The sequence below is a fragment of the Dasypus novemcinctus genome, chromosome 9 (genome assembly GCF_030445035.2).
Source record: "Dasypus novemcinctus isolate mDasNov1 chromosome 9, mDasNov1.1.hap2, whole genome shotgun sequence".
Classification (NCBI taxonomy): Eukaryota; Metazoa; Chordata; class Mammalia; order Cingulata; family Dasypodidae; genus Dasypus; species Dasypus novemcinctus.
The window spans coordinates 91,966,415-91,989,522 of NC_080681.1; the positions used below are offsets into that span (position 1 = coordinate 91,966,415).

The 23,108-nt window shown below is 42.2% G+C and overlaps 2 protein-coding genes across 5 annotated transcripts in view; one reads left to right on the forward strand and one right to left on the reverse strand.

The window, feature by feature from the left end:
- The window catches only part of ZMYND12 (zinc finger MYND-type containing 12), a 50,423-nt gene that overhangs the window by 3,168 nt on the left and 24,147 nt on the right, over positions 1 to 23,108 (forward strand). Inside the window, exon 1 of one of the 3 annotated variants that reach the window (XM_058303782.1) lies at positions 4,318 to 4,495. The exons of 1 other annotated variant lie outside the window; for it this stretch is intronic. In XM_058303782.1, the coding sequence (XP_058159765.1) occupies positions 4,386 to 4,495 (110 nt within the window). In that variant the 5' untranslated portion in view covers positions 4,318 to 4,385. Of the gene's footprint in view, positions 1 to 4,317; positions 4,496 to 14,797; positions 19,713 to 23,108 lie in introns of those variants that run through there. One more of the 3 variants, XM_058303783.2, reaches the window with a different exon arrangement.
- Positions 559 to 3,917, reverse strand: PPCS (phosphopantothenoylcysteine synthetase). 2 transcript variants are annotated; one of them, XM_071217505.1, is made up of 4 exons: positions 3,790 to 3,917; positions 3,345 to 3,555; positions 3,068 to 3,171; positions 559 to 1,423 (listed from the first exon to the last, which is right to left on the reverse strand). In XM_071217505.1, the coding sequence occupies exons 1-4, from the start codon at positions 3,850 to 3,852 to the stop codon at positions 1,100 to 1,102; spliced, it is 702 nt and encodes a 233-aa protein (XP_071073606.1). In that variant the 5' UTR covers positions 3,853 to 3,917; the 3' UTR covers positions 559 to 1,099. The 2 variants fall into 2 exon arrangements, with proteins under 2 accessions (XP_071073606.1, XP_004477469.2); XM_004477412.4 differs by having other exon boundaries at positions 3,345 to 3,911.

The following is a 23,108-nucleotide window of genomic DNA, read 5'->3' on the forward strand; positions in this document are numbered from 1 at the left end:
TTTTAAGGATTCAGGGATCCAGCAAAACACTGGAATAACATTACCTTGCTAAGGGAAAAAAAAAAAATTGCAACATATTGAGGTGAATTATGTGACAGGGACCAGACTAAAGCTTTATCATCATCTTATTGAATTCTCACAACAAATGGCATTATTTTAGAAAGATTGTATTACCATTTTACAGATGAAGAAATAGAGACTGTAATGTGGCTAAATTTACAAGACTAGGAGGTGGAATAGCTGGGGAGGCGGTATTAAAGTTGACTCCAAAGTCCACATTTTTCAACAGACTGTAATGCCTCCCTCAGGGCAGAGGTCAGCAATTGGCTCCTACACGGCCTGAGTTGAAAGGTTGGGTTGTTCACCTGTAAAACAGCACTAAAATATTTAGAAGGTAAACTGTTACTCAAATATGGGGTAAAACTAAGACAACATACGAAAAGCAAATGTAGTGGGAAGCTCACCAATTTATATGCAATTTATCTTCAGGGAAGTGTCCCTTCTCCACTATTCTCATCTTTGATAAATTTCCAAAAAACAACATAATTTACATTGTGCTGACTTTCGGGCATGTACTTTATTGCACTTAATTGTTTACACATTTATTTCCTTAACTAGACAAGTTTATTCATCTTTTTAATCTTCATAGTTCAACACAGGGCCTGGCACATGGTAGGCACTTAATATTTGACCTATAAAGCATGATCATTCATGTAATCACAATCCTTTTTTTATAGTACGAAGAAGGCTGGTTTCAGGCCCACAAGTGTATTTTGAGGGACAGAATAGAATCAATAAGCTCTTTTTTTTTTTAAAGTGAGAAACAATTCTTGTGTTCATTTTCAAAATGTAGATGACATTCAGATGAGTGTCAGGTGGTTTGATCTTAACTGCTTTGCCTTCCTATCATTTTTAATGATATGAAACGACCTTTAAAAGACAAATACCAATCATATTCTTATGCACACCACTGCTTTTTCCCTTCCCTTCATTTTGTCTGTTCTTATGAAAGCAAAGGATTTATTCTAGTTCTCACCATCATGCTCTGTAAGAGCCCTGGTCCACTGAACAACTTTTGATCCTATTAGAGCTCTGTACTTCAGTTTTTGCCACCTATAAAAGCTGTGTGTCGTGACTGAAGATTATCCACTATCTTCTCTTCTATCTCTATGCCTTTTTCTATTTCTTCTTCTGATAGCAATAACTTGGTTTCCGAGTCTTTGGTTACAATAACCACAGAGGACCGTCGTGACTCTAGGATATTGGCCACCACCACTTGATGTCGATAAACTTCCAAAGCCTTCCGTGCACGACCAATTACAATGGAGGGATCTGTTTCCAACTTAAAGGAAATTATAAATGCTTTGGGAGCCCAGTCTTTAACCAAAGGAGAAAGCATTTTTGGCACCATCTTCATTGTTATCTATATTGGAAAAAGAAAAGCTTAATAAGCAAAACAAGAGTCACTACCATTCAGGTCAATCTCATGGGAAACTAAGGAAGTGGGGACTTAGGATTTTTGCCTATACAATGTACGGACAACCAAATGTAGATGAATGCAGCTAATTTTAGTGGGATTTCTCATTGTCAAACATTTCAAAGCATATTAAATGCTTAGTTTAAAGCCTTGGTTCTTTAGGGTCCAGAAGCCTGATTCCAAGGCTTCTTACATATTCTGGGGCAAACCATATCTTCTATATTATCCCCTGCTCTGCCACCCTTGTCACCATTAATCGAACTCTAGAGACCAGTATTACATTTTCTCATTCTACTTATTTTTAAAATTAAAGCCTCAAATAAATAAATGCAAATGATCTGTTCATGTAAATGTTATTTTGGCAGAAGCCCAAATAAACCTCTCAGCCTAAAGTATTTCTTGCATCAGAATAGCTATTTGACTCCATTTAAAAACTGCCACTTGCAACATACTTTAGCACTGAAGAATGTGAACTGTTTTTCTTTATTTTCACTTGATCAAAACTCTACTACTTCATTCTCAATCCCTACTAAGGCAAAGGGGGAGGTGATTGTCTAATATACTTTGAAGATAGAACTAAGAAATAGGTAATAAACTAATATGACCAGAGTTTAAAATATGTGAAAATCACTAAATTAATCAGGATATCACTCCAAAACGTTGCTACCCCTTCTATGCTTTTTCTCCTTAGCATTTATTACTACCAACAGATCGGATTTGATTCATTTTTGAAGTGTCTCCCCTGCACAGTGTAAATACAAGATGTTTTTTTTCACTGCTATCGGACCTGTTATATAATAGTACTCAGTATTTGTTGAAGGGATGACAGCAAGTACCCCACTAGTAGTTTCTTCTGTTTAAATTCTATTTGTATTCCCCAGTAAATGCTTAAGATGTCTCTTAAGGTCCAAAAAGACACATCTTATCAACATCTCAACCACTTTACTATCAGGAACCCACTCCATACCTTTTTCTTAAACTACAGCAATAACCCCACCTTCCACTCTCTCTCTCTAACCCACCTTTCATACCAGTGACAGAATGTTCTTCTCAAACAAAAACTTCTCATTCTCCTACTTATGTGTCCCTTGGCCCTACAGGATAAAGTCCAACCTCCTTAACAAGAAATATAGAGTCTTCTGTGAAATAAACTATCTCTCCACCCCCACCACTTTCCCTGCTCTCCTGCCTTACCAAACCACTTACACAAATTGTTCCAGGTACTGTGGAACCACCTTCCCCATTTTGTCCAGTATACCCTCTGTTCATCTTTCAAAACCCAGGTCAAAAGTCATCTCCTCTAGGAAGCATTCCTTGACTCCCCCAAGGAGTGATTCACTCGCCCCATACCCTGACTGCACTTTGTACATACCTCTACTAAAGCATTTATTACTCTGTATTGTAATTATGTCTGTGTCCAGCTCCCTCACTAGACTGTGAGGTCCTTGAGAGAGGGCGGTGTCTTATTCATCTTTCTATCCCCAGTGCCTAGCACAAAAGGAATGCAGAAAGGCCATCTCCAGGTCAAGAGGAAATTAACCCAAGATTGGTTAAAGGGGACCAGATCTCTGTAAGAGACGCCCCCATCACCTGCAGTGGACCCCCAGATGACTGGATCTTGTGTTCAGGCATTTCAGAGACAGGAACATAGAAATCTGACACGGCCGCAGCCAGGTAAAACATCGCAGAGGGGCCTGTAAAGAGAAGCACAGGGTGTAGTAGTAAATCGAGGAAGGATATAGGATCAGCTCGGAATTCCGAGCTGAGATCTGTGACTAATCAGGAGGTAAAGGAAGAAGTGGCTGGAGAGTCAAGATCTGCTTTCAGACAACGGCCAGCGTAGCCGATGGACTCGTAAGGCACGCACCTAGAGGACTGAGCGCCTGGGCGGCAGCCTGCAGCAGATGCAAATAGTCCGCCAAAGTGGTGAACTCTACGGCCAAGAAGGTGCCGGCAGCCGCGGCTTCCTGGTAGCTCCGCAGGGCCGCAGCGAAGCCCGGGAGCATCTTCTCCTCCGCCTCCAGGCACAGAAGGCCCGAAAGAGCTGGACCGGAAGGTCGCAGAGCCGATAACCAGGTCTGAGGCGGGAAGCGGTGGGCAAAAGGGAAGGCAGAGCGAGCGCGATATAGGAACAGGACCCCGTAGCCTGCAGCCAAGAAGGCCTCGGCCGAGGCTGCTCCGCGCCGCCCGCTACTGAAGTTATCTAAGAAGCGCACTGGCCGCGCTTCCAGTGGGACCTTAGTGCCGCCTGACGTGATCAACACCACCCGCCGGCCCTCCGCGCCCAGTGCGGCTGCGAAGCGAGCCATAACCTCCGCACAGCGCGCAGCACCGGCCGGTTGGGGGAACTCGGCGACCAGGTCTACTTCCGCCATCAGTCACAGCAAGCCTCTGCACCTGCACACGCCCCAAGGCGGCCGGCGCCACGCCCCCTCGCCCCTTACCTCCTCTGTGCGCAGCCGCAGGAGTGAGTGGGCGGTTCACTACCTTACGCGTGACCTTAGACCCCGATCTCTCGAAATCCGGAATGCGTGGATTTTCCGCTCCAGAGGCCAAAAAAATTAACAATACGTGTAGGGGAATTCTCGATTAGGCGGGCCTCTGGGCCATCTCTAGTTAGTTTACTAATCTGTTTAAAGAAGTGGTTATTTTTGGCCCTTACCGGCCACCGTCAAAGCTTTCCTGAATTTATATTCTGCTAGAGGTAGACTGTTCGGCCCTTTAACATTTCGGAGACGTACATTTTGTTTTTCTTTATCCTCACAAATAGACTGCAGTTTTCGGTCGAACGCCCCTCCCACCTCCCGTTGAAACTCTGGACACAAGAATGCTTGTGGTCACGTGACGCTGGAGTCCGGCGTATCTTTGCCGGGCAACCGTCCTAGGTGCCGACACAGCTGGCTGCAACATGAACGTGATCTACCCACTGGCGGTGCCCAAGGGGCGCCGGCTAACCTGTGAGGTGTGCGAAGCCCCGGCCGAGCGAGTGTGCGCGGCCTGCACAGTCACTTACTACTGGTAGGCCCTGGAACTTGGCACTCAGGTGCCGCAACTCTCTGCTTCCCTCACTCCTTCCCAAACCCTGGGTGCCCAGTGTGAGCCATAGCCCCCGGATCTGCCATGGGTCCCTATGAGGAGCTTCAAGACAGGTCGTTAAAGGTTCCTTTGGCCTCAGCCTCCTTCCCCACTTGTTCATCCATCATCAAATGTTTTTTGAAGATTTTGTGCTATGCGGTCTTCTAAATTCCTTAGACCAGATCCCTCAAAGATCTAACGTTCTAATAGTGGAGACAGACTAACAGAAGCAAGACAATTTCAAAGAGTAATGTGATAAAGGAAATAAGATGGAAATTTAGGCAGACAGCCGCTGAGCTTAGAGTTGGTCTGAGATTAGACTGTTGATGACCTGAAGATAAAGTGGGGGTCCGAGATAGAAAGGGTTGGGGGAAGAGTAGTGCAGGAATACTCTAAAGGGGAAAAGGCTTTCGTGTGTTTGAGGACTAGTAAGAAGACTAGTAGATCTGTTGCACAGCCAAGATGAGTGTTGGGGTAGAGCAGTACAGGATGATATAGAAACATTACCCAACCGTTGTTTCATAGTAGACCCTATTTTGGGCCTGAGATAAAAACAGCTAGGCTGTTGCTTTCCAGAAACCTAGTCCACATATCAGAGTAATGTGTGTGTGTGTGTGTTACAATGTCATTATAATACACATCCTACATGACAAATGCTGTCACTCATGGTGTGCTAAGCCCTGGGACTGCTGAAGATGGAAGTGTGGTGACTGGTATCTGGAAAGGTTTCTCTGAGGCAGTGTTATTTGAGCTGCGTCTTGAAAGGTTGGTAGGAACTTACTAGGTGAAGAAACAATGAAAAGGAATCAGGCATTCCTGCTGTCCAAGACTGCTTGGGCAAAGGGTGAAAGAGCTGGTTTAAGAGCTGAGTGGAGAAGGTAATAGTTGAAGGAGTAGTCAGTGTCCTTCAAACTGTAAGCCAGGACCCATTAGCAGGACTTAAGGTTCAACCAATATTTTGAAAAATTTCTTAAAACTTTCTAGTGTTTTGTGTGGATATATATGTGTGGATGCTGTTAAATTATATTTCTTACTGTAGATTGAGTCAAAAGGCTTCAAAGTCTTTGCAACAGGTGTTTAACCAAGGAGATGTAAATTAGGGCCAGCTGATAGGATTTGAGATCAAAACTAAGGAGCTTGGACTTTACCCTCTGGGAAGCCATGGGTGTTTTTGAGCTGAGGAATGATCTACTTTCATTTGTGTTGAGGAATGATGACAGGCAGTAGCGTAGAAGATAGACTGGAAGAAAGACCCGAAAGGCCACATAGCTAATTAAGAAGCTGTTTCAGTGATCCAAGTGAAGAGTGATGGGGCTTGAATTAAAATGTGGCTCGAGTAACTGGGAAACACCTCAGAGGTAATATCAATGAGACCTGGTAAGCAAAGGAGAAGTCAGAGTCAAGAATAACTTCTCTATCTCCTGCCTGCTACTCACTGCTCTTAGAAGAAAAGCTAAATACATGAGCATGGCCAATAAAGTCCTTCTCAATGAACAGTGGGTTAGTGCTGCAGCCTCATCCCTTCTCTCTATGCTATGCCTTTGTCACAATGAAAATGATGAATTTTCATTGTGTCCTGTTCTTTATCACCTCAGTGTCTTTACACATACTGTTCCCCTCTTCCTGGAACACTAGTCTCTATTTCACATAACTCCTCTTTGTCCTTCAAGTCTCAGGTTAGTATCACTTGGTCCAGGAAGCCTCACCCTACCCCCTACACCCTTACATAGCCCTCTAAGAATAGACCAGATATCCCTCTTAAGTGCTTTCACAGCACTGTATACTTCTCCTATCCTAACACTTATTACACAGTATTGAAATCTTGTTAATTGTCTGTTCTTCCCCCCGCCCCTCCCACACACACACACGCAGACAAGGCTGTAGGCCCCAGAGAAGCCATGAATGAAAATGGCACCTGTGTTTTCGATGCTGTTTCCTCTTTGGTGACTTCATTGCATCTAAAATACAATTCAGAATTTTTGACAGAACATTCAAAACCCTATGTGATCTGACCCTGGTTACCTCGCTACCTCATCTCCCACCACAATGTTATCATCTCCCACCACACCTCTCTGACCAAAATATAGAATTGTAATCTGTCACAGGTAGGCTTTCCCTCACAGCTTTTGCAAAGAAAAGGCCCTGGGGATTGGGTAGGTCAAAGAATTTAGGAAAAACTTTTCCCTGTCGGGATGGTATCTATATTCAGATTTCTCTATAATCTTTCCATCCTGTTTAGACTAATTTGGGCTCCAGGAATATTTCTTCACATATGTAAGTGCATACTTAATTTTTTAACAATTTGAATAGAGCTCTTTTAAGAATTTTAATTTGTTAATTTGATATTACCATCTCAATGTATGAAAATATACACTGAGCAAATAGACACAAATAGAGAGGTAGACACAGATACACACAACTCACTAATGTTACTTATAATTTTTATTCTCTGATAAAATAAGTTTAACTCTAAAATAACATTTAAAAGATCTCTTTGAAGGCTATTACTAATTACTCTAATTTGTACAGCGACCATGCAGTTCTGTGCAAGAATTTCATTCTTTAGTTACTGGCTTATAAACACATTTTTGCCAGTGCCTTAAAATACAGTCTACAACATTTTCCTTTACTTTAGAACTCTGCTTATTTCCCATTTTGACTTTAATAGCAACACTGATTCCAGTATATACTCACAGAGGTCAGTGAAGTCTCACAGAAAGCCGGTTTCTTCTCATGACCTGCTGCTTTCAGAATTCTTGATGCTCAAGGTAGGAGATCCCCCCTCCCCAGTCCTTGGAGATAACAGGACTCCAGTGGCTGCTGGACTGAAAGAGTGGTCATCCAACCCAGAGGACCAAGGATTCCCACCACACAGCTGTTTCCTCAAATGTCATGGAATCCCTCTGGACTCTTGCCCAGAGTAGGTAAATTGGAATACACCTTTTACAGTTAACCAGTTTGTAACACAGGCGAACCCCAAATCTAATTTACAAGTTCCTAGGCACAAGCAGACTGAGATAGTTAAAGCAGGCACAGATTAGAACAGAAGAGAGAATTTTACACACTTAGCTTAGGGAAAGGCATGACTTTAAAATCACCTTTCCGCAAAGCTCCCAGTGTCCACCCATGGCAGAAACCTCATGAGGGAACCTTCAGCTTCATTCCTCCAGGAAAATCCCTGGGCAGCTACTAGGTTCAGAACCAAGAGATCCAGAGAAGCCCTTCCCCTGACAGACATGAATTGAGCCTGCTCTGGGGATTGTATCCCATTAATTACCTCCTGCAAGGGGTGAAGCCCTGCCGTGCTTTTTCACTGGAAGGCTTGGAGTGTTGCAAGGAATATGCAGGGACCTAGGAATAGCCAAGAACCTTTTAAATCATAGGTTGGAGGTGGGGGAGAGGTTTAGTAAATAACCTAGATCTTGATTCCCCATTCACTCCTCTCTTTAGGTACAACCAAGGCTAGAGAGGTTTGGAGTGCAGGCCAGGACCAAATAATTGGTTCCCATGTTAATTAAGAAATTAACCACCTCACCTGTCATTTCAAGGGTCACCCAAGGCTCCACTTGGTTGATGGCTCAGGCATGGCTTCAGGCCCTCTCTGTCCTCCTCTGGGGGAAGGCCCCAGCAGTCCAAATGGTGAGGCAGCTAAGGGTGAGGTTCCTGCTGATGTGGAGCTTGGATTCAGGAGGCCCTGAGCTGATGTTGCCTTTAATGGTTGCAGTTAAAAGGTGTGTTTGTCCTGGACCCTGTGCCTGCCACTATTTACCTTCTCCATCTTGGCGTCATGGTCTCGATTATTGAAAACGGAAGGCTGTCTCTAAAATGGAAGTTTGGGGCCCAGGAAAAGTTTCTGCAGTTTTCTACAGGTATCTGAGGCAGACTGGCTAATAAAATGAGTTCCTAGGAGGATCTGCCCTTCTTCTCTAGAGTTAGGATCAACCAGAGGGTATTTTTATTGCCTCTACGAGCTTTCCTTGAAGTAAGGCTGGGTTTTCATCCTGCCTCCAAGTAAATTTCCCCAAGCTTATAAAAGACTGGTTTGGTAGTACATTTCTTCATCCCTTTGAGGAGACATAATCACATTGTCTCTTGCTCTCAGATCTGCCTGTCCTCTCCTTTCCTCTCTAGGTTTAACTGGAATTCAGGATCCCACTCTTGGCTTTTCTGCAGCCACATGGTGTAACAGGAAAAGGTTAGCATCTTCCAGTTTAGACCATCAGTAGGTAGGTTGTCCCAATTCCTAACAAGATACCACAATGAGGAGTCTGCTGGAGTGCTGGAGAAGCCACCCATCATCCTATGGGAGGATAAACACATTCATCAGTGTTGGTGGCATCCCACTGCTAGACCTGACTAAACAGATTGCTTGCAGAGCCAGCATCCTGGAGGTCAAGAGCCCTGCTCACTGTCCCCACCTACCAGAGGGTGGGAGCCTTATGTCTCTGGGCATCTCTAAGACCTCTTGTAGAGGTCTTAGAAAGTAGTCAGGAGAAAGAGCTCATTTTATGGCCACTGCCAGGAACCAAGTTTTTTGTTTTTTTTTTTTGTTTTCTGTTTTTTTAAAGATTTATTTATTTATTTCTCTCCCCTTCCCCCCCCCCCCCCCCCCCGGTTGTCTGCTCTCTGTGTCTATTTGCTGCGTCGTCTTTGTCCGCTTCTGTTGTTGTCAGCAGCACGGGAATCTGTGTTTCTTTTTGTTGCTTCATCTTGTTGTGTCAGTTCTCCGTGTGTGCGGCACCATTCCTGGGCAGGCTGCACTTTCTTTCGCGCTGGGTGACTCTCCTTACAGGGCACACTCCTTGCGCGTGGGGCTTCCCTACGTGGCGGATACCCCTGCATGGCAGGGCACTCCTTGCACACATCAGCACTGCGCATGGGCCAGCTCCACACAGGTCAAGGAGGCCCGGGGTTTGAACCACAGACCTCCCATATGGTAGACGGATGCCCTAACCACTGGGCCAAGTCCACCGCCAGGAACCAAGTTTTAAGAAACATACTAATTGTTCTGTAGTTTACAGGCAAACAGCCTCAGGGGCCCCAGAGTTAATAGATTAAGACGAAGAGGGTCAGCTACCACACCAGGGAGCCAAGAATGCCTACTGCTGCAAGCAGGAGAATTGCATCCATCATCCATGTGGAATGTAAGGCCCCTCTTGATGTAGAGGGGGACTGGACATAACCATCCCAGGGTCCACAGGATGGAGGAATAGAGTATGGATTAGAGTGGACTTACTGGTGTTCTGCTGGGGAACTATTGTGATTAGTAAGGGAAGAAATTGTAATAGTGATGTGGAGAGGCTGGCGACGGTGGCTGCTGATGGTAGGGAGACAGAAGAAGAGATATGGTGTGGGGGCATTTTCAGGATTTGGAGTTGTCCTGGGTAGTGCTGCAGGGATGGATGCTGGACGTTGTGTGTCCTGCCATGGCCCACTGGGTGGACTGGAGGAGAGTGTGGACTACAATGTGGACCACTGTCCATGTGGTGCAGTGGTGCTCCAGAATGTTTTCGCCAGGTGCAGTGGATGTGCCGCAATGATGGAACAAGTTGTTGATATGGGAGGGGTGGGGTGGATGGGATGGGAGGTATATGGGGACCTCATATTTTTTGAATGTAACATTTAAAAGAAAATAAAGAAGAAGAAAAAAAAGAGGAATCTCAGGGCTCCCAAGTTCTTGAGTAAGGACTAAATCTCCAAGCCTAGCTCAGGGTGAGAGTCTTGGGGGCCTCACTAATAAAACAAAAGAAGGCACGGACAGGCTTTAATTAAAAACTCACCAGTCTTCAGTGGGGAGCAGCATTCCTTGCCTCTCTTGTCTCCTGGCTGGCCCACCAAATACATTAGCAGAATACTCTGGGTTCTGGGCTTCTAGTTTCTTGACTATGTCGCATAAAAGGATTTAAGGACACATCATAGGGTAGGCAAGGGAGTAAAGAGTTTGTTAATAAACAAGAAAACTGGAAATGAGATAAATACACAACCAGAGACATGGGTTGTGGGCATGGTACAGAGTAAGACATATGCATGTGGCCCCAGGTTAGGCCTTTTTAAGGCCTTTCCTCCTCCCCTTTCCTAATGTTGGGGAGGAGCCCCAGCTGTTTGCTGCTTCGATTGGTTGCCCTATGTTTCAGCTCTCAGGGGACCAATGGGGAGGGCTGTTATTTGGAGGTATCCAGGGCTCCCCTTGACCCCAGAAAGAGTTCCAAATGGGACCAGGTTCTAGGTGGGGTCTTTCTGACTTTGTTCTTAGTAGAAGCGGGTTTCTGGGCAGGGTCTCATGGCCATGTTCTCTACCAGGTCCCAGCTATGACCATCTTCCCTTTCCCCTATACTAATCTGCCTCATCACAACCCCTCTACAGATAGGTTTCTCCTTGTCTGTTGTCTTCAGGTATTCAGTCTTGGGCAGTTGACTCCTCCTTTGTTGGCAGAACTTTCCACTGTCTGACGCAGGCAAAGATGGGTGACCAGGAATTTTACATAGAATTGACTGTTTTGTCCTTATTGCCTTAGTGCTTTCCTACAGTACCCTATTTCCCCTCAGGTCCCTGTTCTAGCCTGCCTCAATATTATCATTTTCCTTGCATCCTGACTCCCATTTAGTCTTTAGATTAGCCCCATTTACCTTTTTATTTATTTATTTATTTTTATTTCCTCCCCTTGTGGCTTGTTTCTTGCTGTCTGCTCTCTGTGTCCATTCGCTGTGGGTTCTTCTATGTCTGCTTCTCTCTCTTGCATTATCTTGCTGCTGTCAGCTCTCTGTGCAGTCATGGGCCAGTTGCCTTCACAAGGAGGCCCTGGAATGTGAACCCAGACTTCCCACATGGTAGATGGGAGCCCAATCAATTGAGCCACAGCCACTTCCCCCATCTACCTTTTAATTGAAGTCTGATTTCTTTTTGCTTCTTTAATTGGGGTGGTCTTTTAGAATTGATGCTTTTTCAGCATCTTTAGAGCTGGTTAACTTCAGTTCTGAATTCCAAGTGTCATAGAGGCCCTTAAAAATTCTAAGAAGCTATTAAGTTATACACAAAAAGTAAAGCATTTTAGGACTTAGAAATATTAATTAGAGATCAGAGTTCAGGTATAAATATGACTGGTGCATGAGCTTAAAATATAGGCCCTAATTTTCTTATGAGCATTTTAAATAAAGCAGAAACCTCACGTGGAAATCTCCAGGCAGCTGCTAGGCATGGAGCTGAGGGATCATTAACTACACACCATAGTAAGAGTTTTGTTATAACTATAAACCATAGTAAGAATTTTATTTCACTTTACTTTTACACTTGCTACCCAGATTGTTAATCAACAGGCAAAAGTAACTTATAGACTCGCATTGCTTCTCCTTAAAATCCCTTTATTGTTGAAGATGAGCTGACTGGTGCTTTATAGATCATAATAAATTAAGGTGGCTATATTAGTCGGGCAAAGGGGTGCTGATGCTTACTTTGTACCAGAAATCTGTTGGCTTTTATAAAGGGCATTTATCTGGGATAAAATCTTGCAGTTACAAGCCCTATAAAGTCCAACTCAAGATACCATAAGAGGTACTTTCTCATCCAAAGTCTGTTGCCACGTGTTGATGCAAGACGGTGGGCAACATCTGCAAGAATTCAGCCTTCCTCTTCCCTCTTAAGGCTCTGTGATCTCAAGTGTAGGTGGCATATGGCTCTTCTCTCTTCCCAGGGCTCATTTCTTTCTGAGTTCAGCTGCTCTGTTCTCATCTCAAGGTCAGCTATAAACTGTCAGGCAAGTGGCTCAGCTCTCTTCCCAGGGCCTCTGCTGTGTCTGTGAAGCTGTCTCACTTCCTCAGTGTATCTTCTCTCTGTGTGTTTTATCAGCCCACTAAGGAGGCTGGGACTCACTGCTGAGTTGCACTCTAATGACATGGTTGAATCAAAGCCATAATCTTGATTTAATAAAGTAAAAGCGAAACCTCTGAATATAATATAGTCAAATCTGTCAGTAGCCTCTGACAGATTTCTCTGCTATGAAGTTATTTTTTGTTAAAAATATCAACTCATAGATTTTTACTTAATAATAACTCCCCAGAATATTCATATCCCTCAGTTTAGAAAATGCTTTTACAGCTACCCACAACTTGTAAATTTCCTGTGACCTCTTTTATAACCATTATAACCATTTAGACTAGTTACTTCACCTTAAGACAAAATTTCACCTTTAAATAAGCTTATTACAGTCAGCAACAGATGAAATTTATTTTCACAAGCCCTCTACAACTTTTCATATCCAGTCAAGTCTTGTCCTACATATTTCCACACTGATTTTATGAAAACCAGCCATTCTGTGTTAGGACAAAACTCACTCCCTTAAACAGGCTTTCACAAACCTTCTACTTCTTTTCATATCCATTTATCTTGTCTCACATTTCACTTTAGCAAAACAGTTATTTTTAAAAGAGGTTCTTAATAATTTCATTAGTCAAAAATTCACAATTTTGTCATCTTAAAAATTCAACAAACATAATGTTAACTTACTTTTTTTTTTAAGATTTATTTATTTATTTCTCTCCCCTTCCCCACCCCCACCCCGGTTGTCTGTTCTCTGTGTCTATTTGCTGCATCTTCATCTGCTTCTGTTGTTGTCATTGGCACGGGAACCTGTTTCTTTTTTTGTTGTGTCATCTTGTTGTGTCAGCTCTCCATGTGTGTGGCACCATTCCTGGGCAGGCTGCACTTTCTTTCGCACTGGGTGGCTCTCCTTAAGGGCGCACTCCTTGCGCATGGGGCTCCCCTACGTGGGGGACACCCCTGCGTGGCACAGCACTCCTTGAGCGCATCAGCACTGCGCATGGGCCAGCTCCACATGGGTCAGGAGGCCCTGGGTTTGAACCGCGGACCTCCCATGTGGTAGACGGCCACCCTAACCACTGGGCCGAGTCCACCGCCCTTAATTTACTAATATCCATATAAACCATGGGAGATTATACCCAAGTAGAATAAAGTTAAAATAATGATATTTTATGTAAGGAATGTTTTTCTTTTCCATCTTAGGAAGTTAAAACGCTTTGTTTTTATAATATCTTAAACTTATAAATAACCTCAGAACCATTAGGCTCTGAAGAATATATTGTAATTGTTTTATTTGTTTTGATCATAAATTTAGAAAAATTATTTCATAACTTTCAAGGACTTACTTATGGAAATTTGGCAATTGGATTATTAATTACTCTCATCCCAAAACTGTTAGAAAAGTTTAAATTGGGGAATTACAGGACAAACTATGCAAACCAAGGTTTATTCTTAACATTTCCTCTGTCCCTGTTATTCTTAATTTCCAGGCCTAGTAGACAGAGTTCTGCACTAAACTCACATCTCATTTATCACACCTAGCTTTCCCTCTATAGCTCTCTTAAGGAGAAGGCCCTTGGGGCAGGGTAGGTCAAAGAGCTTAAGAAAATAAAAACTTTTTTTCTTCTTCCAATAGTTTCTATATTCAGATTTCTATATGACCTCTTCATTCTGTTTGGCTTTTCTAATTTTGGGGTCCAGTCATACTCATTTACATATATATGTGTTTATTTAATTTTTAACAATTTAAATAGAGTTATTTTAAGAATTTTCATTTGTTAATTTGATAATTACCATGTGGATGTATGAAAATATATATTGAGTAAACAGACAGACGCAAATAGACACACAAACAGAAACATGACTCACTAATTTGGCTCATAAATCTCATTCTTTTGGTATGGTTGTCTTCAGGTTTTCCATGATTCCACACCTTTGGTGGTTTTTTTGTTTTTGTCTTTGTTGTTTGGTTTTTTTTAACAGCTTTTAAAATCTCCACTGGAATCAGTGTTGCCTGTAATTTGTAAGCTTGTTCTTTTTTTTTTTAATAATTTTTAAAATTTTTATTTATTTATTTCCCTCCCCTCCCCCCCACCCCCCCCCCAAGTTGTCTGTTCTCTGTGTCTATTTGCTGTGTGTTCTTTGTTCCTCAGCGGCATGGGAATCTGTGTTTCTTTTTGTTGTGTCATCTTGTTGTATCAGCTCTCCATGTGTGCAGTGCCATTCTTGGCAGGCTGCACTTTCTTTCGCACTGGGCGACTCTCCTTACAGGGCACACTCCTTGCGCGTGGGGCTCCCCTACACAGGGACACCCCTGCGTGACATCCCTGCGTGGCACGGCACTCCTTGCCCGCATCAGCACTGCACATGGGCCAGTTCCACCTGAGTCAAGGAGGCCTGGGGTTTGAACCGCGGACCTTCAACCGCGGACCTCCCATGTGATAGACGGACGCCCTAACCACTGGGCCAAGTCTGCTTCCCTGTAAGCTTGTTCTTGGAGATACTTTTATATCTATGAACATTAGAGAAAAAATTTGGTTAACAGGTTTTTTAGCAAGGAAGGTATATTTAGGAAACCATGTTTTAAATATTTGGTCTCAATTCAGTAGTAAGTCTCCCTTCTGCAAGGGCCCTTTCATTCTGGGTTTCTATTACAGCCCAGCTATCCTTGGGACTTCCTAATTTCTTAAGAATGTTTCCCATCCCTTGAGAGGTGGGCAAAGGAGTTTTACCTTCTGTTTTAACCCTGCTCTAATTGACCTTGTTCACTAGAGTTTCTAGTAGCACCCAGCCTTTCTCAACTTGGCCTTTAAGGAAAGGTGAGGGCCTTTCCCTCAAAGTCTGTACTACTTTACCAAAAATTCAGTTACATCTTAGAACAATTATGCTTTTTATCCTCAAGGTGTTTCCCAGAGGAGTAGAGCTCAGCTGCTGAGCTCCTTTTCTAAGGAGCCATTTTCCTCCTGATTATAAATTATATTGAGTTATATATACCTTTTCTATAAGAGAAACTATTTCGTGCTTTTTCATAGGCTTGTGGCTAAGATTTTCCCATCTTTGAAAATACAGCCTAAAATGCTTCATTTAGAAATGCTAGTGTTGCCATATTTCCTCTAGGTTCTTGGCTATGTTACATGAAAGAACTTAAGAACACACTGGTTTAGTTAGGCCAGCAGTTTATAGTAGTTTATTAAGGAAACGATAGAAGAGAATAGAAATGGGAGAAAACAACAGGTTCTGGGGTTCCCATGTATACTTGTGGACTGGGCTAGGCAGAGAAGGGAGAGAGAGAGCTTTCTATTTGTGTGGTTACCTTTTAAACCATAAATTATCCCCCCACCTATGCTAAGGTTCGGGGTGAGAGGTCCCAGTTGTTTGCTATTTTGGTTGATTACCCCACCTGTCACTTCCCAAGGGGGGAGGGGTGCAATGATAAGGCCCCTTGAGCTTTTCCTTGATCCCATTCCAAATGGGGGATTCTTGTGGGGTCTTTTTCTCAGGAGATTTCCAGGTGGAATTCCATGGTCATGTGTTTCATGACCATGTTTTTCTGCCAGGTTTTAGATTCATCTTCTCATTCCCTAAACTAGCCTGCCTCAACTCCCCCATCAGAGGGTTTACATCCTTATTCTTAATGGGGTGCTGAAGGACAATGATCATTCTTCTATAATTACTTCCTACTGGTTAGGGGTAGTAGGCTCTACCTGACAAGGTGTAAAATCCTCTTGCTACTCTATCGAGGTTGGGGGAAGATGAATCTGGCTCTGTGGGTGGAGCTGGATGAAATCCCCATATGGCTAACAAGGCTTTGATTCTGGAAAAAATAAACTTAATTAGAATTTTAAAGATATATGGTGTCACTAAAATGATACTGGGCCACAAGGGCAGAAAAAGGCAGGTGCCTCCAAAGGCTGCATCCCCCCAAAGTTAGTGGGGCTTCATCTTGCAAGTTTTGAATGCTATTTAGGACTATTTCAGAGTGATTTACATAGAGATAGCATTCCTCCTTAAGGAACAGACGTGTTCCTCCCTGTGCTGCTGTTAGCATGTTAAGGGCCTTGCAATTTTGCTGCACCACAGCAGCAAGAAAGTCCATTTGCTGTCTTAGAGCTTCTAAGGCATAGCTAGTTTCTTCTATGCTGTTAGTTAGCTCTAGGGAGAGATTGTAGTAGGCAACAGGTGTGGTATAAATTACCAACCCCAGTTCCCCTGGTGGTGGTTATGCTTAGGACAGCTAGGAGAGGTATGAAAAGAGGCACTGCCCTAAACATAAATTCACAAAGACAGTATAGACAACAATAAGACAAGCATATGGCAAGCAAAATAAAGACAGTACTTAAGAGAGCTATTTTCTTGTTTTATAGGCACATTCATTAATTACTTAGAAATGAATTAAATTTACTAAGACTTTTAACATGTTCAATATCCCTCTCTTCTAAAATAGAAAATATATCATAATTGTCAGGTATATAGGTACAATACTTAATAATAATCAATGCAGAAGTTACTCTTTGAGCTGAAGTTAATAGATCTAAACTCCAGGTTTGCAATACCATACATATTATCCCCCCATGGTAGTAGGCCATAATGCCGATTGTGTTTAAGTTCTACTTACATCACTCGGTATACTTTGTTCCACTTGGTATGCCCTTCACACAGCCAGCATGCTGCAACACAGTTGATCCTAGAGAGAGACTAGGAAAGTAAGTCTCCAATGTTTCATTGGCCTAGTGCATACACCCTTCAGCACTATGAAACAGCCAGTCTGTGGGCAGTGTCCATTGTACATCTGGCTATATCTAGCCATTCCCAGCTGCTGCAGGATTCTCAAACTGCAATGTACATTCCATGCATTCAGGAGCATAATCACAGATGTGGTAGATACTTTCATTGTTAGCCAATAACTCAAATGGATAGGCAAAATGCAGTGTATTGAAGGTTTGGTTTAAATGTACAAGAGAGTTTGATGATACTGAAGTCTATCTCTTTTAATTTTCATATACTTTTTAAATACTTTCAATGCAACATATAACATATCAAATGAACTTAACTATTTTATTACTTTCCTTTTAATTCTATACCTTTACCATGATTACGTTAACAGGCATTTTAGTTTAGTAGTACAGAAAAAACTACTTTCTCCATTATTTTATGAAAATCTAAGATTACCAATGGAATCAAGATTATCTTTCCTTACCACCACTTGAATTTGCAGATTGAGGTGGCCTCCAACAGGTTACCCTGTTATGAAGTTACTTTTTGTTATTAATATCAATTTAGGTTTCTGATTAATAATGGCTTCCTGGAATTAGCCTTTTAAATGCCTCAGTGTAGTACATGTTTTTACAAACTCCTCATAATTAAGATAACCACATAGAATGTTAATTTAATTGGTATCCTCTAAACCTAGGGAGATAACACCCAACCTAAATAAAACAAACTGTGAATAATTTTAAAAGCATGCTGACTGCTAGATTCTAGAAGAAAAGAACTTAGGAAAACCTTATTCCCTTTCCCAATACTTTTTCTATCCATATTTCTATATGACTCTTCCAGCTCAGCCTAATTTGGGCTCCAGGAATAATTATCCACATGTATAAGTACATATTTGATTTTACAATTTGAATAGAGCTCTTTTAAGAATTTTCATTTGTTAATTTGATATTACCATCCTGGTATATGAAGATATATACTGAACAAATAGACAGACACAAATAGAGAGTTAGACACAAACACACAACTCACTGATGTTACATATAATTTACTTTCTTTTAAAAAATAAGTTTAACTGTAAAATAAAATTGAAAAGATTTATGTGAAGGCTATTTCTAATTACTCTAATTTACACTGTGACCATGCAGTTTTGCACAAGAATTTTGTTCCTTTTAATTATTGGCTTATAACCAAATTGTCTCCAAAAGATTGAAAATACAATTTACATTTTACTTTACTTCAGAGCTTTGCTTATTCCCATTTTGACTTTGGCAGACATTGGATGAAAAACACTAATTCCAGTATATAAATACTCGCTGAGATCACCAAAGCCTGTAGCAGTTTGATAGTATTGATGAATTCCAAAAAGAAATACTGAATTATGTTTGTAAATTGATCTGCTCCTCTGGGCATGTTAGATTATATTGGATTCATAGGCTTACTTGACTAAGTAATTATGTAAACCTCTTGTGCCAGTAGGGCATTGATAAAAGGCATGGCAAAGGACTGAGTTGAGGGTTCTTAATGTTGGAGTTTGATGCCGAAGCTGGAGCCCTGGGAAGAGAGGAACCCTGAGCCTAGAAAGAAGCAAGCCCTAGGAAGAGAGGAACCCTAATCCCAGAGAGGAAGACCTGGAAAGAGAGGAAGCCAGGAAGCCTGAACCCTGTCAGACGTCATCAGCCATCTTGCTCCAACACATGGAAATAGACTTTGGTGAGGGAAGTAACTTATACTTTATGGCCTGATATCTGTAAGCTCCTACCCCAAGTAAATACCCTTTTTAAAAACCAACCGATTTCTGGTATTTTGCATCAGCATCCTTTTGGCTGACTGAATACAGAATTTGGTACTGAGGAGTGAGGAAGTGCTTTTGCAATTACTGAAACTCTGGAACAGTTTTGTAAATGGGTAAGGGGTATTTTTTGGAGGAATTGTGAGATGCTTGATGGAAAAGGCCTAGATTGTTTTGAAGAGACTGTTGATAGCAATATGGATGCTAAGGAGACTTTTTATGATGCCTTAGAAGTACACGATGAAACTATTATTGGAAACTGGAGGAAAAGTAATCCATGTTTTAAAATTGCAGAAAATTTAGCAAGATTAACTCCTGGTGTTTTATGGAAGGCAGCATTTGAAAATGGTGAGCCTGGGCATTTAGCTGAAGAAATTTCCAAAGTAAACCCAGAGATTGTGGCTTGGCTTCTGCTTGTAGCTTATACCAAAATGCTAGATGAGAGAGATATACTGAGGACTGAACTGTCAGGTACAAAGAAAACAGAAACTGATTTTGGAAATTCCAAGCCTCTGGAAATCAAGCACCCAGATGAAAGTGCCCCACTGGAGGACTTACGTAAACTTGGAACTTGTAAATCAGGATTGAAGATGCAGTTATGTTGGAAAGATTTGTGGAAAGTCTTACTGTCTGATGGCTTGGACCCCTGCTTCTTGTGTACTAAACCAACAAAGTTTTTGAGAGCGCTATATGAACAAAACCACTGTCAGCTTGGACTAAAGGGAAGTGGAAGGAGATATTGAAGGAGAAACAGCATTAAGAGGAAAACCCTGGAAGCTGAGATCTGGAATTAAGACCTCATCTTGGGCCAAGAGAGGAACCCCACCCATGTGAACCGAGAGGTGAGTTTGCCCCAGCAGTTGAAGAGGGTGGATGTTCCTGCCCAATATTCTGGGAGAGTTTTGCTGCCCCAGGGTGCAGAGAGGGTGGAGCACATTCCCCAAAGATTAGGGTGATTAAGGTCAGTACCCCTACAGGTCTGAGAGGGGTAGACCTGTCCCCCAAAGATTAGGGAAGGCCAGGTGGTCAACTGTTTGCTCTGAGAGGGTTTAGCCTGTATGCCAAAGGTTAGGGGGAATGCTGTCTTCACATCACTGTACTAGGGGGGGTTAAGACTCTAACCCAAAGATTGGGTAAGGTGTGGCAATCACTCCAACACTCTTCATTGAGAGGTCTGGAGCTTGATCGAGACCCAGGTGCTTGATGAGGGTAGAACCAAGAAAATGGCCATTTGGCAAGCATGTGGAAAAGGTGGGTTCCCATAAGACACCAAGGAGAAGAAACCATCATCTTAAGAATGACTCTCAGACTTTGAAATCGAATGGAGGATGCCCTGCAGGTGTACTGAACTGTAGAGAACCCATGACTCATGTTTCCTTCCCAATTTCTCCTTATTATAATGAAAATGTTTATCCTTTGTCCATTTGTGTATTGGCAGTAGATTGTTTTATAAGTTTCAGAGGTCTAGAGCAGACAGGACATTGTCCCAATACAAATGGTATTTCTTTAAATTGATTGTGATATGATTTAGTACTTGCATTGTAACTGATTTAAGGTTTTTTAAAATATTGTAATGTCTTTTTGAAATTCAGAGGGTGGAGTGTGGCAGTTTGATATTATTAATATTCCTCAGGGAAACTGGTTTCTCTCATGAATTGACTGCTTTTAGGAACCTCAATAGTCAAGATGGGAGGCCTTCCCCACTCTCTAGTCCTCAGAGATAACAGGACTCTGGCAGCTGCTGGACTGGAAGAGTGGGCGTTCAACTCTCAGGGTCGAGAATTCCATGAGGCAGCAATTTAGTCTACACTTGGAGCCACAAGAGAAAGCAGGGTTATTGGCACCAGGGGAAGGACAGGAAACAGGGGTATCTCAAGTTTGCTTTTCCCTGAGCTACAGAGTACAGAAGTTGCCATGAAATAACCAGAAACAAAGGCAAGAGGTGAGGCTAGACCTGAAATAACCATAAACAAAGGAAACTCAGTTTATAATTACCATCACAATAGTTAGCCTGAAGTAACCATAAACAAATTTAAATTAGCCTAAGATTACACTTAAAATAGTAGGTCTAGGCTAAATCCACCCAGTAATAGCAATTTCAGATATAATCCTGCAATTTTATAGTATAAAGGCATTGTAGCAGTTTGATATTATTAAGGAATTCCAAAAAGAAAAATTGGATTATTTTTGTAAACTGGCCAATACCTGGGCATGATTAAGTTATGATTAGGGCTTTGATTGGGCCATGTCAGTAGGGTGTGGGGACTCACAGATAAAAGACATGGCAAAGGACAGAGTTGGAGTTTTAAATGTTGGCGTTCTGATACTAGAGTCTTGAGCTGGAGCCCCGGGAAGTAAGCACACAGAGGAGCTTGGTCGTGAGGAAAGAAAGAAGACCTCAGGAAGAGAAACAAGCTATTCACCTAATAGTCTACAGCTGGCCTTGTGGAGAGAGGCAAAGACTGGAGAGCCTCATAGTCTATAGCTGACCTTTTAGAGAAAACAGGGGAGCTGTGCCCAGAGAGAAATGAACCCCAGGAAGAGAGGAACCCAGGAAGCCTGAACCCTGGCAGACATTTGCAGCCATCTTGCTCTAACACATGACAGAAGACTTTGGTGAGGGAAATAACTTATGTTTTATGGCCTGGTAACTGTAAGCTTCTACCTCAGATAGATACCCTTTGTAAAAACCAACTGATTTCTGATATTTTGCATCAGCACCCCTTTGGCTGACAAATGCAGATATCTGTATAAATGATCTTAACTTTTAGTTACAGTTTTTAGTAAGTTTTTTCATTAAAGCAAATTGGATGCTTTTACTAACTAAGCCACAAGAATTTTATTAGTAATAACTTTGCTAAGTTTTTCTGCTTTTCTAGCAGTTGAACTAATTCTACTTGTGATTTTTACATCAAATGCGATTGCAAGACAGTATTGACATTTAAAGACTCATTTTTGGTTACCTTTCTCCATTATCCAATTTGTAACAGGCAAACCCAAATTTGATTTCCTAGGCACAAGCATACAGACAAAGTTAAACACAGATTTAAGAGTTAAACACAAAGTTAAGCACAGATTAAAATAGAAGAGAGACCTGTATACCCTTAGCATTTTCTAGGAACTTTTTAGTCTTAATTGATGGCATATGAGGAATGTAGCAGTTTGATATTATTGATGAATTCCAGAATGAAATATTGGATTATGTTTGTAAACTGGTCTTTTCCTCTGGGCATATTAGAGTGTATTGGATTCAGAGGTTTTAGTTTTACTTGATTAAATAATGATTAAGGCCTTGATTGGGCCATGTCAGTAGGACATTGAGTCTCTGCCCACCAGAGAGACTGCTCCACAGAGAAGGGAGGTTGGAGTTTTTGAGCTGGAGCCTGGGAAGTAAGCACACAGAATAGCAGAGCAGCTGAGCCCAGAGAGAATTAAGCCCCCAGGGAGAGAAACAGAATCAGTCACCTCATAGTCCACAGTTGGCTTGTAGAGAGAGCAGGGCAGCCCCTGGAAGAGAGGAACCCAGGAAGCCTGAAATCTTGGCAGACATCAGCAGCCATCTTTCTCCAACATGTAGCAACAGACTATGGTGAGGGAAGTAGCTTATGCTTTATGGCCTGGTAACTGTAAGCTTCTACGCCAAATAAATACCCTTTCTAAAAGCCAACAGTTTTCTGGTATTTTGCATCAGCATCTGTTTGACCAACTAATACAAGGTGGTTCCTTATTTTACAGGAGAGAGATTTAGTAAACAGTTCAGACCTTGATCCTTATTCACTCCCCTTATTAGGCAAAACCAAGTTTAAAACTGAGAAGGCTGCTTTTAAAAGGGAGTTAATGGAAGTTTGAGGTGTATTGCCTTATCTATATAAGAAAATGTGACCACATGATTTCTCGCCCTCAAATCTGCCTGTCCTCTCCTTTTCTCTTACACAGGTTTAACTGTAATTCAGGGTTCTGTGTGGAGGCTATATACTGAGGCCATGGACCATCCGTAGGCAGGTTTTCCCAATTCCTGAGAAGACACCCCTATGGGGAATCTGCTGGAAGACTAGAGACCATTCCCATTATTCTAGGAGAAGATAAGCACTTTTATTAATGAAACAACTAAAACAATTTTATTAGTCAGCTGACCTGGCATCCTAAGTCTGAGACTGACTAAACTTTTACCCTCCAAACTGAAGTGCCTGAGTCACGTAAGCCTCTGGGAACTTTTACAGTTGCTGCTCTGGTTCCTG

What these genes read in the sequence shown, in the direction of transcription:
- PPCS (XM_004477412.4), bottom strand. Translation starts at nt 3,852, where the DNA reads ATGGCGGAAGTAGACCTGGTCGCCGAGTTCCCCCAACCGGCCGGTGCT. An exon ending in CCAGGCGCTCAGTCCTCTAG is followed by an intron (nt 3,172 to 3,344) that starts GTGCGTGCCTTA and finishes TTCTCTTTACAG; the next exon opens with GCCCCTCTGCGATGTTTTAC. An exon ending in CATCTGGGGGTCCACTGCAG is followed by an intron (nt 1,424 to 3,067) that starts GTGATGGGGGCG and finishes TTTCCAATATAG; the next exon opens with ATAACAATGAAGATGGTGCC.